Source organism: Ursus arctos, unplaced genomic scaffold, assembly GCF_023065955.2.
Source record: "Ursus arctos isolate Adak ecotype North America unplaced genomic scaffold, UrsArc2.0 scaffold_16, whole genome shotgun sequence".
Lineage (NCBI taxonomy): Eukaryota > Metazoa > Chordata > Mammalia > Carnivora > Ursidae > Ursus > Ursus arctos.
Genome location: NW_026622830.1, coordinates 59,295,372 through 59,311,922, shown reverse-complemented (window position 1 = coordinate 59,311,922; position 16,551 = coordinate 59,295,372). Strand labels below are relative to the sequence as shown.

The 16,551-nt window shown below is 57.2% G+C and overlaps 1 protein-coding gene across 1 annotated transcript in view; it reads left to right on the top strand.

Annotated features, from left to right (window-relative positions):
* LOC130543918 (dual oxidase 1-like) overlaps positions 1–16,551 on the top strand; it is a 33,056-nt gene that overhangs the window by 13,181 nt on the left and 3,324 nt on the right. The window contains 20 exon segments of the mRNA XM_057313046.1: positions 267–404; positions 1,088–1,201; positions 1,931–2,002; positions 2,005–2,129; positions 2,755–2,940; positions 5,011–5,236; positions 5,507–5,597; positions 5,840–6,015; positions 7,946–8,015; positions 8,432–8,526; positions 8,529–8,556; positions 9,100–9,281; positions 9,453–9,521; positions 9,524–9,582; positions 9,584–9,683; positions 10,234–10,333; positions 10,636–10,685; positions 12,083–12,210; positions 16,039–16,115; positions 16,117–16,190. Coding sequence (XP_057169029.1) covers positions 267–404; positions 1,088–1,201; positions 1,931–2,002; positions 2,005–2,129; positions 2,755–2,940; positions 5,011–5,236; positions 5,507–5,597; positions 5,840–6,015; positions 7,946–8,015; positions 8,432–8,526; positions 8,529–8,556; positions 9,100–9,281; positions 9,453–9,521; positions 9,524–9,582; positions 9,584–9,683; positions 10,234–10,333; positions 10,636–10,685; positions 12,083–12,210; positions 16,039–16,115; positions 16,117–16,190 — 2,160 coding nt within the window.

The following is a 16,551-nucleotide window of genomic DNA, read 5'->3' as shown; positions in this document are numbered from 1 at the left end:
CGAGGGAAGGGCTGTGTGTGTGTGTGTGTGCGTGTGTGTGTGCGTGTACATATGTGCATCTGAGGGAGAGAGAGGTGAGGTTCGTTTCTGACCCCACTTGTTACCCCACTAGGCAAACACCACATTCCTGGTATAATGACAGGGGTAAGCAGCTCTCACCCATCTGCTACCCAGAGATCCCCCACCCTACCCTTTCTGCCACCCTAACCTCCTCAGTGATTCTGGCCCAGCACCCCCCAGGACTCTAGCTTCCTCTACTTCCCCAGGAGACCCCTGCCCGCAGCCCAGACAGCTCAGCACCAAGGGCCTGCCAGCCTGTGCTCCCTCCATCATGCGGGACTATTTCGAAGGCAGTGGATTTGGCTCTGGGGTCACCATCGGGACTCTCTGCTGCTTCCCCCTTGGTAAAAGTGATGCACAGGGTGGTGTTGGGTGAAATGCGTAATCTAAGGGGTGGCAGTGGGGTGGTTTCATCTATGACAGCTGACCATGTACAGTACTGTTTCTTTGGGCACGTGACGGAACACATCAAAGCAGGAGGGGACATGAGCAGTGTCTGACCTGCAGATAAATCAGCTGCAAGGAAATTTGCCTTCCTGTTCTCCTGGGGTCCCTCCAGGGCCCAGGTTGGTCAAGAGCCACAAGGAATCTATTTCACAGTTATTTGAAGGAGCCTGGGCCTGGGAAACTGTCCAAGGCAAACCCTGCTTGAGAACCAGTTGAGAACTAGCTGGGCAAAGGCTTGAGACTTCGCCTCTGGCATGGCTGTGTGTGAGCCCACCAGCTGCATGGCAGAGCGGGTCCGGTCTCTGGCACAAGCACTCTGGTCTTAGTCTCTGGCTGGGAAGGGACCCGAGTGGTGGAAGCAGCAGAGGCGGTGCTGGCATCTTAGATGATACCCTAAGCTCCCTCCCCACCCCCACCCGACCCCCACCCCAGCCCCCACCAGGGAGCTTCAAAATTTGAGCCAATTGAATGAGCCGACCTAGGAGGTGGGCAAAGGAGGGAGTTCTGCCAAGGAAAGGGGTCACTGATCTCACCAGATCCCCACCTTCCTCTGGCCATCCTCCTGCCTCTGCCCTCTCAGTGAGCCTGCTGAGTGGCTGGATTGTTGCCCAGCTCCGAAGGAGAAATTTCAAGAGGCTCCAGGGCCAGGACCGCCAGAGTGTCACGTCTGAGAAGCTCGTGGGGGGCATGGAAGGTAGGCCTGGAGCTGGCCAGGGTGGTGCGGGGGAGGACATGACTCAGGGCTGCAGACCACCCCCACCTCAGCAGCCTAAGGAAAAGGCCCCCCTTTTCTAGGCCTCCAAGCAGGTCAGGGCAGGTGGAAAGAGCCATGGAGGCATCAGGTGGACGTTGGACCTGGAGTTCTCCACCCTCCGTAGGTCTCCCCGTGGTCCCACATACAGGGCATGTGATAGACTCACGGGGAGGAGTCACAGGGCCCTGACTACGTTTCACAGGCCTACTGTAACTCTCTAGAATCCCCAGCAACGGATGCTTTGTGGCATCTTACACTGGAATTTCAGGCAACAGAGAAGGAATTAATGAAGGTTCAGAGTCACACTGAAGGAGGATTGGAATCTTGATTCCACCACTTGGGCTTTTGGGCTTTAGGCAGATTTTTTAATCCCTCTAAACCTATTTTTTCTTATCTGTGAAACAGGAATAATAATAGCACTTACCTCATGAAGGTTTATGAAGATTAACTAGTTCCCGCCAAGTACTTGGTACAGTATTGGGCACACAGTAAACACTCAGGAAATGTTGGTTATTCTTCACGTGGGCTAAAGGCACAGCAGGACTGTTGGGGAAGGGACGACCCTCAGTACCCAAGAAGGGGCCAGGAGCTACGGAGGCCTTGACCTAACTCCAGCTCTAAGCCGGCCTCCTGCATCCTGTCCCCGGCTGACCAGCCCTGTCTCTCCAGCATTGGAATGGCAGGGCCACAAGGAGCCCTCTCGGCCTGTGCTCGTGCACCTGCAGCCCGGGCAGACGTGCGTGGTGACGGCAGGCTCTCTGTGCTCCGCGCCATCCAGCTGCGACCCCCGCAGCAGGTCAGCGTCATCCTGTCCGGCAACCACGGACGCCGCGCCCTGCTGCTCAAGATCCCCAAGGAGTAGGACCTGGTGTGGCCCAGCGGGTCTCGTTCCTGGTCCACAGCCAGGGAGGCAGCCAGGTGGAGGGGAAGGAGCGCTGAATCAGGCAGGGTTTGTGGCTTCTAGTCCCTGGCTGTGGTAACTGAGAGAGGAACGTGAACACACTCATCCCGTTCTGGGCCTGTGGGGTGACGTGATCTGCACAGGGCCTTCTTCCTGCGCAGTCTTCCCCGCCCCTTTCTAGGGATGCCCCAGTGGGCCCTAGCTGGGAGTCCTTGGAAGAAGCCAGGCCCTCTTCTCTGCCCCCTGATTTTAGGATCTAGTGAATTGTTCGAGAGTGTGGAGGGGAACTGAATCAGAGGCTGATTTTCAGCTCTGACTGTCTGGCTTCCGGGCCCCTCCGTCGTCTGTCCTCCCTGCCTTCCTGACTCTTTTCTCCCATGTGAACAGAGAGGGAGGAATGGCTTTAGACGTGTGTCTCTGAATGCAGTTTCTGTGCCTATAAATGAGCCCAGAACTCCACCGAGCCCAGGACATAACAGTAAATCCCTTTTACGAGGGCGTTCTTTCCAGTGGCCCCTGACAAAACTCACGCAAAGCTCCTGGCCCCAGGAGTCCTCGACAAGTGGTTGCCCTCCCTGTCGCCACTCCGTAGGTGCTGCTGTTTAACCTGGAGGAAGAGCGGCAGGTGCTGGTGGAAGACCTTCGGGGGGCCCTGAAGGAGAGCGGGCTGAGGTTCCAGGAGTGGGAGCCGCGGGAACAGGAGCTGATGAGGGCAGCTGTGGCCCGAGAGCAGAGGAGCCACCTCTTGGAGACCTTTTTCAGGCACCTTTTCTCCCAGGTGTGTAGGTAGGCTCAGGTCTGTCCCTGCGTCTGCCTATGGCGGTGCCCTTACCTGCACACAGCCATGGGGTGACTCCAGGGACAGTCAGGAGCCCTGACACTAATAATCAGGTCTACTGCATTTTTGGCCCAATCCCCTGGCCTCTCTGTAAGGAGATGCTCTGACACCTACCTGAGCCACTCCAGGGAGGCCGCGTCAGGAGCTTATCTGTATGTGTCGCTCAGCTCTCTCCTCAGGGCTGTCCGGCCTCTCTGCCCTCACTTAACTCATCCTAGCCAAAAGGCCGCAGAAACTCAGGGTCAGTATGGGGCCAGCGAGAGCCCTTGATGCCCCCTCCTTGGTGCAGTGCCGCTGCCAGAGGCCTCCTTGGGACATGAGCCCACCTTGCAGACTTCCAAGAACTACCGAGGAGATGTGGGGAAACAAGCCAGGAAGAGAAATGCGAGGACTTGCATGCACGTCTGGCACAGAAATAGAGCAGCCTGGGTCCAGAAGGGTGGAGAGGAGAAGCTTGGTAGAGATAAGATCCCTCCAGCCCAGGCCCCGCTCAAGGAGTTTGTCACCCCTCTGGGAAGAAGGAACAGACACAGAAAGGAAGGTAACCAGCACAGAATGATGAGTGTAAGACAGCCATGAGCTAAGCAATGTAGGAGTTCAGAAAAGGTGCTGAGTCTTCAGGCTGGTGGACGGTCGTGGTTCGGGTCAGATTTGACGGAGACTTAAAAAGAGGTGGAAAATTGTTGGCTCAGAGGAAAGGAGCAGGAGGGACTGCACAGAGGTGTCTAGTAGAAGGGCAAAAAAATTAATGTTTGAGGAGAAGAAACAGGGTTGGCTGACTGGGGAGAGGATTCATGAGGGAAGTGACCATTTAATGGTCATTTACGACGTGCCGGGCACATGGCTTTTGTCATCTACTCCCCAAGCCAGTTGAACTTGAGTATGCACTGGAATGGAGGGACCTCCTCCCCAGGTGGGGAGACTCATTGCCAGGGCCGAGGCGGGGCCGGGGCACCTCTACTCGGCTATGGGGACCCTTGTGCTGGGGGCGCAAGGGGGTGCTACCATGTCTTAGGGGTAGCTGCAGCCCTCTCCGTCTGCACAGTGCTTCCAGGTTTCAAGACATTTTCCATACAGCGTCTCTTGTTGATTCTCACAATAGCCCTGTGAGATAAGTAGGGCACGTAAGAAAAATGAATGACAGACAACTGGTGCGACTCGCCTGAGGTCACACAGCGAGGGGGTGGCAGAGCTGGGACAGGAGCCCGATCTTCTGCCTCCAGCCCCAGGCTCTTTCCACTAAAGCTCCCTGTTTGGAGCAACGAGGTTTGCATCGTGAAACCGCAGCCAGGCTTGGACTGGGGCCCCGGTTGACAGGCAGGCAGAACAGGTGCTGTGCCTGAGGCCTGTCTGCTTCCCTCACCCCCTGTTCTGATGCTGGGGCAGCCCCTGGGTGGGCTAAAGATAGCCCACCATGAGAATTCCCCCTTCCCAACCCCACTTTTTCTCAGCTCAGCTGAGGCTTTTTCTCAGTCAAAACTCCTTTGGGTCTAAGAGCAAGCTCGCACTGATAAAAGGTCAGTTGACTCTGAGGCTGTGCTGATGTCTCAGCAATTCCGAAGGGAGGACTGTGACCTGGCCTGGAAGGGGCTAGGAAAGGGACAGTTGCCAGCAAACAAAGCCACTTCTCTCTCTTAGCCTGCTTCGTTTTCTCCGTGTGTTTACTTCCCTCTGTCTGGGTCTCTGAGCACTTGGAAGAACGTGGCAGGCCACGACTTCTGAGTTTTGTTGTGCTCAGGTCAAGACAGACCTGGGACCTCTTAGTCCCAATTCCAGATCATCTGCTTGGGTCAAGTGTGCATCCCTGGTGCAATCAGCTAACACAGAGGACTGGGGCTCTGTAGAACAAAAGGCCCCAGGGACCACCTGCAGGGCACGGGCAGGTGCTCAGGAGACAGGGTGCTGGGCAGACACCTGGAAAAGGTGGCTCCTACAAGCCTCAGCTGGACTTCAAATCAAGGAAACCCTGTCTCCTTCTCTCTCCCTCCCTCTGTTGCTGCCCGGGTGCAGGTGCTGGACATCGACCAGGCGGACGCAGGGACCGTGCCCCTACACTCATCGCAGAAGGTACTGGAGGCCCTGACTTGCGAGCTGAGCAGAGCTGAGTTTGCCGAGTCCCTGGGCCTCAAGCCCCAGGCCATGTTTGTGGAGTCCATGTTCTCCCTGGCGGACAAAGATGGCAAGGTCTACCTGTCCTTCTGGGAGTTTCTGGACATCCTGGTGGTCTTCATGAAAGGTAGGGGAAAAGGAAGTGATCGTCCAGGTAGGAGAAGATGGAAGGGGCTAGAGATGAGGCTGGAGGGTAGCTGACCTGTTGGAGAAGGGGAAGTGCCGGGGCCTGGTCTCCAGCCACGGCAGACATCTGGGAGCACCCAGGTAGAGATCAGGAAGCAGAGTGACCCCTTGTTGTGATCAGCAGTGGGTCAGACTCATGTGAGGCCCCTTCTGGTCAGCCTGGGGTTTAGGCAGGTAGGTTGGGGCTCTCACCGGGTCCTCCTCCTCCCAGGCTCTCCTGAGAAGTCTCGCCTTATGTTCCGCATGTATGGCTTTGATGGGAATGGTCTCATTTCCGAGGACGAGTTCATCAGGATGCTGAGGTTGGTCCTGTGGGATGGCCGGAAGAGTGGGCCAGGACAGGGCCTGCTGGGGGAAAGAAGTGGGGGCATGAAGGTGGGAGCAGGAGGGTAAAGAGCAGGGGCCATATAGCCGAAGACTATTATAACTAGGAGGGGGCCCTTCCTTGTGGGCTCCGAAGGCCTGGTGGGATGGCCAGTAGGCCCTCCTGTCCAGGCCTCAAGCTTCTTTTCAGGGCCCGATGGTTTCCCTCCCCCAACCCCAGGTCCTTCATCGAGATCTCCAACAACTGCCTGTCCAAGGCGCAGCTGACGGAGGTGGTGGAGTCCACGTTCCGGGAGTCCGGCTTCCAGGATAGGGAGGAGCTGACGTGGGAGGACTTCCACTTCACGCTGCGGGACCATGACAGCGAGCTGCGATTCACACAGCTCTGCGTCAAAGGTGGGGGGCCTGGCCTTGGGGCCGACTGACGTAGCCATTAGACATAGCAGGCACAGTGCATCGGGCCCACCTCCTTTTAGGAGCCCACAGAAATGCTTTAATTCCTTTTAAAGTCAGAAGGATGAGTATAATAATAATAAATAGGTGATAATATATCCAGCCTGGATTATATCCTTCTATGTACCAACGTGATTATAAAAAATATTTATCTTTTATAAAGACATGTATATACTTTTTTTTTTTAAGGGCGGAAGTGGTTTAGGAAGGTGACAGTGCCTAGGGCCCACAAAAGTCCTAATGCAGCTTTGCTCCCAGGGTGGGCAGGGTCAGGATGGGGTGGGGGACAGCAGACAGAACGCTGCTTCTTCCAGCTCTCTGTCGAAGATCCCTGTGCCAGGTGCCCAGGACGGGGGTGGGGTGGGGGGGACAGTGTCTCCTTGTTACAGCCCTCTCCAGGCCATATTCACCTGAGCTAGGGTGTCTGCTGGCAGGGGGGGCTCTGGTCTTGTTTGCCTTTATATCCCTTGGCTGAGCGCTTGGTTAATGTTGCTTGAGTGCACGGAGACCCACTTCTCTTGTCCTTCCCCCTACTTCCTGTCCCACCTGTGTCTCGGTGGGCGGAGGCTAGAGCCAGGGTGGGGAGGGGGCAGGTAGCAGGACTCTCTGTGGTCTACTCTGAGCTGTTACGGTGCCTTCACAGTTTCTCGCTGGGGCATGTGGAGACCAAACCCAGCCCCTCCCAGGATGACGAGAACTTGGGGGAGCTGAGCAGCCCAGATGTGGGAGAGGGGCGAGTTGGGCAGGACACCACTGCGGCTCTGGTGAGGGCTTCCATGTCCCAGGGCTGGAGGAGAACTACTGGAGTGCAGACCAGCACTCCTGGTTCTTCAGCCTCTCACTTTTCCCAGGCAGCCAGGCAGTAGGCACCTGGGCCCGAGGGCTGAGCAGGGGCAGGTGTCCGGAGGTGAGCCCGGGCCAGAGTCCTGGGACCACTCAGCCCCTGGGGTGGAGGACCAGGCTGGGGGAGTGAGGATTATGCGGAAGGGTAGCTTTGAGTCCTGTTTTGTTTTGCTTTTAATTGTTGTTGTGCCTTGTTGTTTCCTTCAGATTTTACTATGAGACATTTCGAATGTTCCTACAGAAAAGGAACAAGAATAGCGCAGGAAGCAGCCCTTTCCCCGGTCACCTAGATCTCCCCGTTCACCTGCCTTTGGTTACCATGTTGCCGCATTTGCTGCTGGTTGAAATCTGACGGATAAATATCCCTACTTCGTTGTAAACATTCCGATTTCATGAAATTCACCTTAATCACTTGTGCCCCCTGGGCTGGAGACCAGGGTAGTCGTCAAGATTAGTTTAGCACTCGGAAGTGACCTGGACATTCCCGGGCTTCCTGTGAGAACATGGCTTTGCAGCTCAGTCCCGCCCTCCCCTGCAACGCTCGGGCCAGACAGAGAGGAACGGGTGGCTCAAGGGAGAGTACTTCCCCCCAACATACTATTATGAACATTTTTAAACACAGGAAGGTGGAAAGAATTTCATGGTGATCCCATAAATGCGCCACCCAGAACTACATTTAATTCCCAGGAGGCTTTAAGCTGGAGGCTTTAGCAGGGTTTTTGTGGCAGAATGGTCTCAGCAGGCAGGTGGCACAGTTTCTGAACTCTACCCCACAAGCCTGATACCAGTCCCAGGAGTGGGCTGAAGGTGGACACACATCCAGGGGACACTGTCTGGCCAACAAATTCAGGCCTTCTCCCTGCCCCCTCATGGCTGGGTCTAGCTCCCACTGGGGGAGCAGGCTGGGGCTGGGGCACCCAAAGGCAAGGGTGCTGGCCGAGGACCCTCTACAGTATGGACATGGGGTGAGTGCCAGGTCTTCCTGGGCTCTGGGCCCTGAGCTGTTCCCGACATCAGCTCTGTGTTACAGGGGTAGAGGTGCCTGAAGTCCTCAAGGACCTGTGCCGGCGAGCCTCCTACATCAGCCGGGAAAAGATCTGGTGAGCCCTGATCTGGGAATGTTGGAGGGAGGGCTGGGGTTGGGGGGGTTGCCTTTTCTCTCCCCAGGATGCCTGGGATCAGGGCCCTACCAGCCTATGTAGTGTCTTTATGCAAATTAGAAAAAAGGGCTCCTTGCTGTAGGCAGACACAGCCCTGTACCAGCAAGAGCAGAGAGCCTGCTGGACTTCGGCACCCACCTGCTGCCAGGGTCAGATGCCCTTGTGAAGGACACAGCTTGTATGTGTGTCCCCAGGATCTAACTCATTCTCTCTCCAGGTCTCTGTGGGAAGTCTGCTGGCCCCTGGCTGAGAGCTCTGACCCCTCCTCAGCAGAGTCGGTCTGAAGAGAGACCAGGGGCAGCGAGGATCCAGTGGCTCAGGTGGCCAGAATCCTCTCTCTTTCATTCCTGTCCTAGTCCCTCCCCCAGAGTGAGCGCTCGCTGTCCCCACAGCAACGCTGACGTGGAGCGGACAGCACAGAGACTGCAGTGCCCCACGGACACAGACCCCCCCCGGAGATTCGACGGAGGTTTGGCAAGAAGTACGCCTGCTCCTCTCCTTGAGCTCATGCATCCCGTTAGTGTGCAGGGCTGCAGGCAGGATGAGCAGTTCACGCCCGAGCAGACCACAGTCTGACAAGGTGGCTGCTACACTGATAATCACCATGTCCCACCGATGAATGTTGTGACAGTGGTCAGAGCAAGGAGCTTCAGAGCTCAAAGAAGTGCTCACCTCTGCCTGGTAAGTCAAGGCAGGCTTCCTGGAGGGGGTGACTTCTGCACTTCCAGTAAAGGGTGAGAACAGAGTAGGGTGAGAATGGGGAGCTGCAGACTGGGAGGGGAGAGGGCTGTCTGAGTGTGAGTGGGACCTGGGCTAGAGGGAGTGCGTTCCCTGGGACGAACTGACCCAGTGAGCACTGCAAGGCTGTCCCTACTCTGGCGGCCTTGTCAGAGGAGTGTGGTAGGGCTTTTGGGGTCTGAACCCTGCTTGGCTTGAGCAACTTGGTGCCCTTTCTCTGCTCCTGGGAGGCGGGTTGCACTGGGAGGGGGGGTTCGTGGCCAGAGCCGAGACTTCCTGTCCCCAGGGTAGCATCATTCCAGCCCCTGCTGTTCACGGAGGCCCACGGGGAGAAGTTTCAGCGCAGTCGGCACCACCACACCTTGCAGCAGTTCCAGCGCTTCATCGAGAACTACCGCCGCCACGTCGGCTGCGTGGCTGTGTTCTGCGCCATCAGCGGGGGCCTTTCCTGGAGCAGGCCTGCTGTGAGTGTGGGCAGCCCCGGGGTCGGGGCTCCCGTGGGTGCATGGGGCCTGCTTGAACGGAGGCTGCAGAGGGGGCCTGCGTGAAGGGGTGGTGGCCAGGGCGGGCCCTTGACCCGCCTCAGCGGCGCTCTCTCTCTGCACTGCTCCCCTCTTACCCGCCTGGGCTCCCCGACAGACTATGCTTCTGGGGCTCACCGCATGGGCATCACGGACACCACCCGTGTGGGCATCATCCTGTCCCGGGGCCGGCCGCCAGCATCTCCTTCATGTTCTCCTGCGTCCTGCTCACCACGTGCCGCAGCCTGCATCACCTTCCTGCGAGAGACCTTCCTTAACCACCACGCGCCCTTCGACGCCGCCGTGGACTTCCATCGGCTCATTGCCTCCGCGGCCATCGTCCTCACAGGCAGGGCCCGGGAGTCCCAGGGCTTCTGTTCGTGTCCTCCTGCCCCTGCTGCCTGCCCCTCCTCTCTTTTGTGCTTGAGTGTGAGTCCTAGATGTCCTTCTCAGAAGGATGCAGCTGGCCCGCAGTGGTGTGAAGTGAGCCCAGGAGCCCCCCACCCCGCCCCTGCCTGGTGCCTCTTCCCATGCTTTCAGGGCCACCTCCTCAGCCTCCAGCTGACAAGTTAGCAACAGCCCAGAACATGGGCACATCATGTGTGATCTCTCCCAGTTTTTATGTTGGAAAACATACTCTGTGAGAGAAACCCAAAGAATGAACTTCTAATGGTATAATTTCAGACTCCTGTGGCTGGGCTCGTGGATGGTATATATGGGGCTCAGCAGGGGTAGGGAGGGACAGGAGGATGGCTAGAGACCAGAAGTGCAGACCCCGAGGGTCCTTCTTCAGGCCCCCAAGGCTGGGTGGCTGGAGTCCCCAACCTTGGGCTGGATGGGTTGAGCACCCCCACCAGGCTGCCCCCTGGCTCACTCCCACCCTGTCTGGCCTTCCTTAGTCTTGCACAGTGCGGGCCATGCGGTAAATGGGTACCTGTTCTCCGTCAGCCCGCTCAGCGTCCTTTCCTGCCTCTTCCCTGGACTCTTCCGTGACGACGAGTGAGTGAGTGGGCTACTGTGTGCATGTGTGTGTGTGTGTGTGTGTGTGTGTGTGTGTGTGTGTGTGTGTGTGAGTCAATGTGGGGGGATCCTTTATGGATGGAAAGAAGCAAATTCTCTTGGCTCAGAGGAGAGTGTCACCTTCCAGGCAATGGGACAGACAATGACCAGCCGGAGCCCTGACCCCGAGTGGGCAGAAAGGGAGACTGGTGCCTGGGTTGAGGTGTTTCCTCTGGAGGATTCTTTCTGGAAGTCCCAGGCATCTCCTCTCAGCATCCTTGCTTGCTTTCCCTTCTCCACAGGTCTGAGTGTCCCCAGAAGTATTACTGGTGGTTCTTCCAGACTGTGCCAGGTGAGAGCCCTCCCTGCTCTGAATTTCTGGGTCTGGCTCTGAGCTCTGAGCTCCGGGTTCTATCTGCCATGAGGCTGCCCAGTAGCGCTCACTCAGGTCTCACGGTGGGCCAGGCTCTGCCCTCTGGTCCTGACAACTCTGCTGGGAAGTAGGAGCCTCTGCTCTCTAGTCCTTCTCTTGGGAGCTTGGCTGGGGTCCTGCCCCAACTCGGAACATCCTTCTTCCGTGGAATGAGAATGGACCCCCCTCTCCCCCTGCCCCAACCTACACACCTACCGTGACAGTGGCTTGGAGGAATGCCGTGTCCCAGCAGCACGGTGGAGGGATCAGGCTCGTCAAACTAGGCAGAGACCCCCACCCCTTGTAGTCCGTCTTGACCGGGGCTGTTGAGGGACGTATTCCTTACTCCCCATAATCACCCATTTTAGAGCTATTAGCTGTGAATCTGTTCAAAAGCTTTTTGAACCTATTTATATTTTCAGTCTGTTTCCTCCTTAGCATAGTACATTTTCTACGCTCCTCTCCGTGAAACACGGCATTTTTTTTAATCCTAAAACAACCTGCTCTGAACTTCAGAGTGCTTGCTAATTCTTGCGCACTGGGATTTAGTGGATAAGGCTGTGTTGAGGCCCTCCTCTCTGTTCAGGCCTTTACAGGCTTTGGTTAGAGCCCTTCTTAACCTCTGCTTTTCCAGACTACAGGGCTCTAATCTTCTTAATTTCTGCCTCCCTCCTCCTCGATCACTTGAGGGGCCGTTCTCTGGCCCCACACTCCCGTCCTGAACCTAGTACTGCTCTCTCGTGTACCCCAGGCCTGGGATCTCCTGTGAGAGGAGGGTCCTTCCGCCAACCCTGGGCTGAACCCAGGGGGCTCGGGTGGTCGCACTTCCTCACTAATGGCGCCACTGCTCATGCTGTGGGAGCCAAGTCGGGGGCTAGGGGGACGTAGACCGAGTCTTGACTCCGTGGGGGCAGGGCCTGCAATGTCCAAAGTCCGACCCAGGGGGCCCAGAGCAGGTGCCCCGCACGTTCAGTCCGTCAGCACCGGTGTAGACGAGGCCCACAGGGGGCGAGCCCTACAGAAGGCGCTAGGATCCCGTGCTGAACCAGCAGCCTGGTCCCTGTTCTTGTGGGCCTGACAGTCAGGGAAGTGACAGACAAAAAACGAATGACACCGGTCCTTGAAAAAGAACAATCGGGACAAGGTGTTGGAGGGATGAGCAGAGTCTGTTGAAATAAAAGGCACTTGTGATCAGTGGTGTGGGGAGAGAAGAACAGAGGAGAAGCCTGGGCTTCCATGGCCCCCACCCAGAGCAGTGAAGTGGAATGGGACCCTGACCCACGGCAGCCCCAGCACAGCCCCGCTCCTCCGCCCCTCACCCCACGTTCATTTTGCAGGCCTCACGGGGGTGCTGCTGCTCCTGGTCCTGGCCATCGTGTATGTCTTCGCCTCCCACCACTTCCGGCGCCGCAGCTTCCGGGGCTTCTGGCTGACCCACCACCTCTACGTCCTGCTCTCCGGGCTGGTGAGGGCTGTCGGGGTCTTGGCAGGATGATCCCAGGGAGGCCATGAGGGCTGAGACATCCGTTCTCCGTCCCCTCAGTCATTTCAGGAATCCCCTCCACTTCTCACATCACAGCTGGAGAGGATAGTGTAGGCCTGTCAAGCAGATGGACCCCGGGCTGCAGCGCTTGGAAGATGGGTGCCCGGCATGGGGCTGGCAGTAGCAGCCCTATCAGGCTGGTCGCTTCCTTGCAGACACCCCCGCATCATTTCTGCCCAGCCGGTCATTCCCCAGTTCCGGTGGCTGGTGTGAGCTCCAGGGTTGACCGCCCACTTTCAAGGGAGCAGCACACTTTTTTTTTTTTTAGAGAAGTCTATCTTAATTCTGTTCTGCCACTTTTGTTCTGATCCTGTTTCCTGGGGTGTCTGCACCCCACTCAGCAAAGTGCCACTTGTAGAGTCAACGAGCTTGCTCAAAACGTCCTCACTTGGACTGTTGATGAGATGGATTTTTAAGAGTCTACCTGTTCCCTTTCCTTCTCCTTAAGCTCCTGCCTCCCTTCCTTCACATTCCCTCCCTTCCCTCGTCCTCCTGTTCCCTTTACCTTCCCTGGGTTTGCCGTCAGGTGCGCCAGCTAGTTAGTTCCAGAGGGACTCTGATCTGTGCTTGGCCTGCCTTCCTCATGGATACAGGCGGTTCCCTAAAGAGCACCCGAGGGTCCTGCTGAGAAGCTAAACTAAGTCCCAAGGCCCCAGCGTCCCCACCAACGATACTTGCCCGTCAGCATTCAGAAGCGCAGAGCCCAGATGGTTGCCATCTGTCACCTGGCTCCAGGCAGAATTGCACACAGTCCTGAAACAGAGGGCGAGTCCATCATGGCCTGGGTCAAGCTGGCACCTGTGGGATGCCCTGCGTCCTCCAGGTGCAGTTCTGTCCTCAGTGATCAGACGGTCTGTTTCCATGTTGCTGAGGCTCAGCACTTCACGGTTCTGAAGAGGACTACCCGACCTCGGCTTAGGTCATTTCCTAGAACTGATGTTTGTTTCCAGAGAAATCTCTGTCTTCTTTGGAAGCTGAGGCTGATTTATCCCTCCCTACCCACCCCTGCTAGGGGGGAGCCCTAGCTCCCCGGTTACTGTTTCTGTTAGGGGTGGAGATGATGTTCTTGTTCCTGGTGAAAAAGCAGCTGAGCTCAATGGGAGACCCGGAAGAGTGGCCACACTGGCTCCCTGAGACCAAGACCCCTTCCTGACTTATCCCTGGGTTTGGGGGATCCCTGGGGTTCAGAGCCTCCCTTCCTGCCAGCAGGGAAGTCAGCAGCTCAGAAAGGTGCAGGACCCTCTGCTGGGCAACCCAACCCTGGCCGCTAGGGACAGTCTCACCTGGGGGATATCAGGGCCAAAACACCCGCCTCCTCCCCATTTACCCTTGGTGTGTCCGCTTGACTTGGGGCAGAAAGAGAAGCGACAAGTAAAGGACCCAGTGTGGAGCCGGCCCTGCAGAAGGCTGTCCGGGCTCCCGACCCAGGCAGAAGCGGGCAGGGCGGGCACAGCGGAAGCTGAGCTGGCGGCAGCCCCCCAGCTCCTCAGCCAACCGTGGGTCTGCAGCAGTTCTGTGGTTTAAAAGTAGAGCCAACACCAAATGGGACGTATAAACAGAGCAGTATGAGGCCACCCAGACGTCGTTCTCAGCCTGGTTAGATGCTCAGAAAGCCTTGGGGTGGGGGTGGGCTCCATAATGAGAGAGGAACCTGGGGGGACCGGAGCCAGTTCAGAGAAGAGCCCAGAGAGGTTTAAGTTAGTCCTGTGGGCAAAGGAACATGAAGCTGGGGAAAGGCAGAGCGGACTGAGGAGCCAGAGTTCAGTGTAACAGTTATCTGTGGAAGGGTCTAGTACACAGTTGTTCGGTGCTACGTACTAGTTTGGGGGAGGAGGGGGAGACTCGAAGCTCTGCCCTGGAGAACTTAGGATTTGGGGTAGAGATAAGTGCCGTGCACTTGCCGTGATCAGAATGAGCAGACAATACAGGATTCATGCTGAGCTGAGGGCTGCAAACAGTGATTTCTAGCAGCTCGCTGAAGGGAGTTTCATTCGGGCCAAACTGGTTAGGGAAGACTTTGGGGAGAAGATGGGACTGGAGCCAAGACTTAAGGAGAGGTAAGCTAAGATCCGACAGGGCAGGGTGCAATCCGAAGAGCATTCCAGGTAGAAGAAAGGGCACGAGCACGGGTGCAGAGGTGGAAATGAGGATAGTGTATTCAGGGCGCAAAGGCCTGGCTGTGGGTGGCCCCAGTGTATTAGGTGGTGGCAGGACCCGTGCGGCTGCGGGGGCGGCCGAGGGGCCATGCCACATGGGACAGCATAGACTGAGGAGCGCAGAGAGTGAGAAAATCAGGTTTGGGCAACATGCAGGATCAGGGCTGGGAGAAGGAACAGAGAGCCAGTGGAGGAGATGGAAAGCGAGTGGCCCCAGAGACGCAGCAGACGAGGCAAGGAGCAGGCGGTTGCTAGTGCCACAGACGGCCAGCCCTGGGAGCAAATGAAAGGAGACCTTCATGGGATGGGTGAGCCCCCAGTGAGCAGGTCCTGAGAAGAGGTGGAGGCAGGAGCCAGACTGACCAGACTTAGGAACAAGCAAATGGGAAGTATGGGGGCAAATCATGTCTGACCATGTTAGACCAGCTTGTTGGGGAAAGGACCAGAGCTAAACAAGTATTCAGTTATTTCATGGAAATACAATTCCATGGAAAACAATTACGTCAGTTATTTAATGGAAAAGGGGGCCTGGTTGTGTGTTTTTAGTCTCCAAAGGGAGAGGGTAAATTGGAGGAACTCCTTTTACTAACTCAGCAGTTATTGAGTGCCTGCTGTGTGCCAGGCGGCAACGGCTAAGAGCTGAGAGTACGGTGGCAAAAACAAAAGACACATACACACTCCGGTGGGGAGCATGTCAATGAATGAAGAAGCAACGTGAGTGTGGGGGATGACAAGTGCTGACGGGAAGTAACTGGGAGATATGCCAGAGGACCCAGGGAAGGCCTGAGGAGGGGGTGTTTCTGCTGAGCCCTGACAAATGAGATAGAGGGGGGCGCCTGGGGGGCTCAGTTGGCTAAGCCTCTGCCTTCGGCTCAGGTCATGATCCACCCCTGGGTCCTGGGATCGAGCCCCACATCAGGCTCTCCGCTCAGCGGGGAGTCTGCTCTTCCCTCTCCCTCTGTTCCTCCCCATTGCTCACGCTCACGCTCTTGGTCTCTTTCAAATAAATTTTTAAAAAATGAGACAGAGGTAGCCAGGGCAAGAAGCAGGGAGGGGGCATTCCTGGGAGAGGGAGCAGTGGGTGCCCAGGGCCTGAAGCAGAAAGGACTTGCCGTGTTTGAAGAACAGGGAGGCGGAAACGCTGGCAGGCAGAGGCCAGAGCATCTCGAGGCCTTGTGGTATAATGGGAAGTCCACTAAGGCCGGTTACACTGCGACGGCGTGATAAAATGAACTTCAGAAAGTCGCAGTGGCTGCCTTGAAGACAATGGGTCACGGTGGGGCAACCCCCTAGAAGACGAGCTGGGAGGCTACTGCAGGAGACCAGGCGAGAGTCAAGGTGGCTGGTTCAGGATGGTGCCAGGAAGGCGCAAATAGTCTCACTCATCGTGGACGATCTGCAGGATGGGCTTGGGGTTGGGAGTGGTTAGATTTGGGGACCTGGAGGGTGCGTGGTACACGGAGAGGTGGGGACGGAGGGTGCCCGTGGGGGTGGGCTGGGGTGGGTGGAGGGTGCAAGGGGCTAAGGCCCGAGTCGGCCACAGACACTGTTGTGGGTGTGACTTGGTCTGAGCCGAATTCTTCACTCTATCCAGCTCATTGTCCACGGCAGCTTCGGCCTGCCCCAGCTGCCCCGTTTCCACATCTTCTTCCCGGTCCCGGCACTCATCTATGGGGGACAAGCTGGTGAGCCTGAGCCTGAAGAAGGTGGAGATCAGCGTGGAGAAGGCCGAGCTGCTGCCTTCAGGCACCAGGCCTGCAGGCTGTCAGGGACCAGCTGGGTAGTGCTGAGAAAGCCCACAGGGCAGGGGCAGAGCCTGGACCTTGCAATCCGCTGGTCTGGTCCAGTGGAGTTGGCAGGGGCCTTGAGGCGGCAGCGATGAGGGAGCTAGCAAGCAAAGCTCTTGGCCGGGGGACCCGAGCCTCTCTCACAACAGAGGGAGGAGGAGCCCGGGCCAGGTTGCTCCTTTCCCTGCTGACCACCAGCACCAGCGCTGCATTGCCCCTCCGCAGGGTGGACATGGCTAGAGGGGAGTAATGCCTTCTGATGGGGAGAGGCCTTGGCATATTCCAGAAGGAGGGCTGAGGCTGCGGGGGCGGGGGGGGGG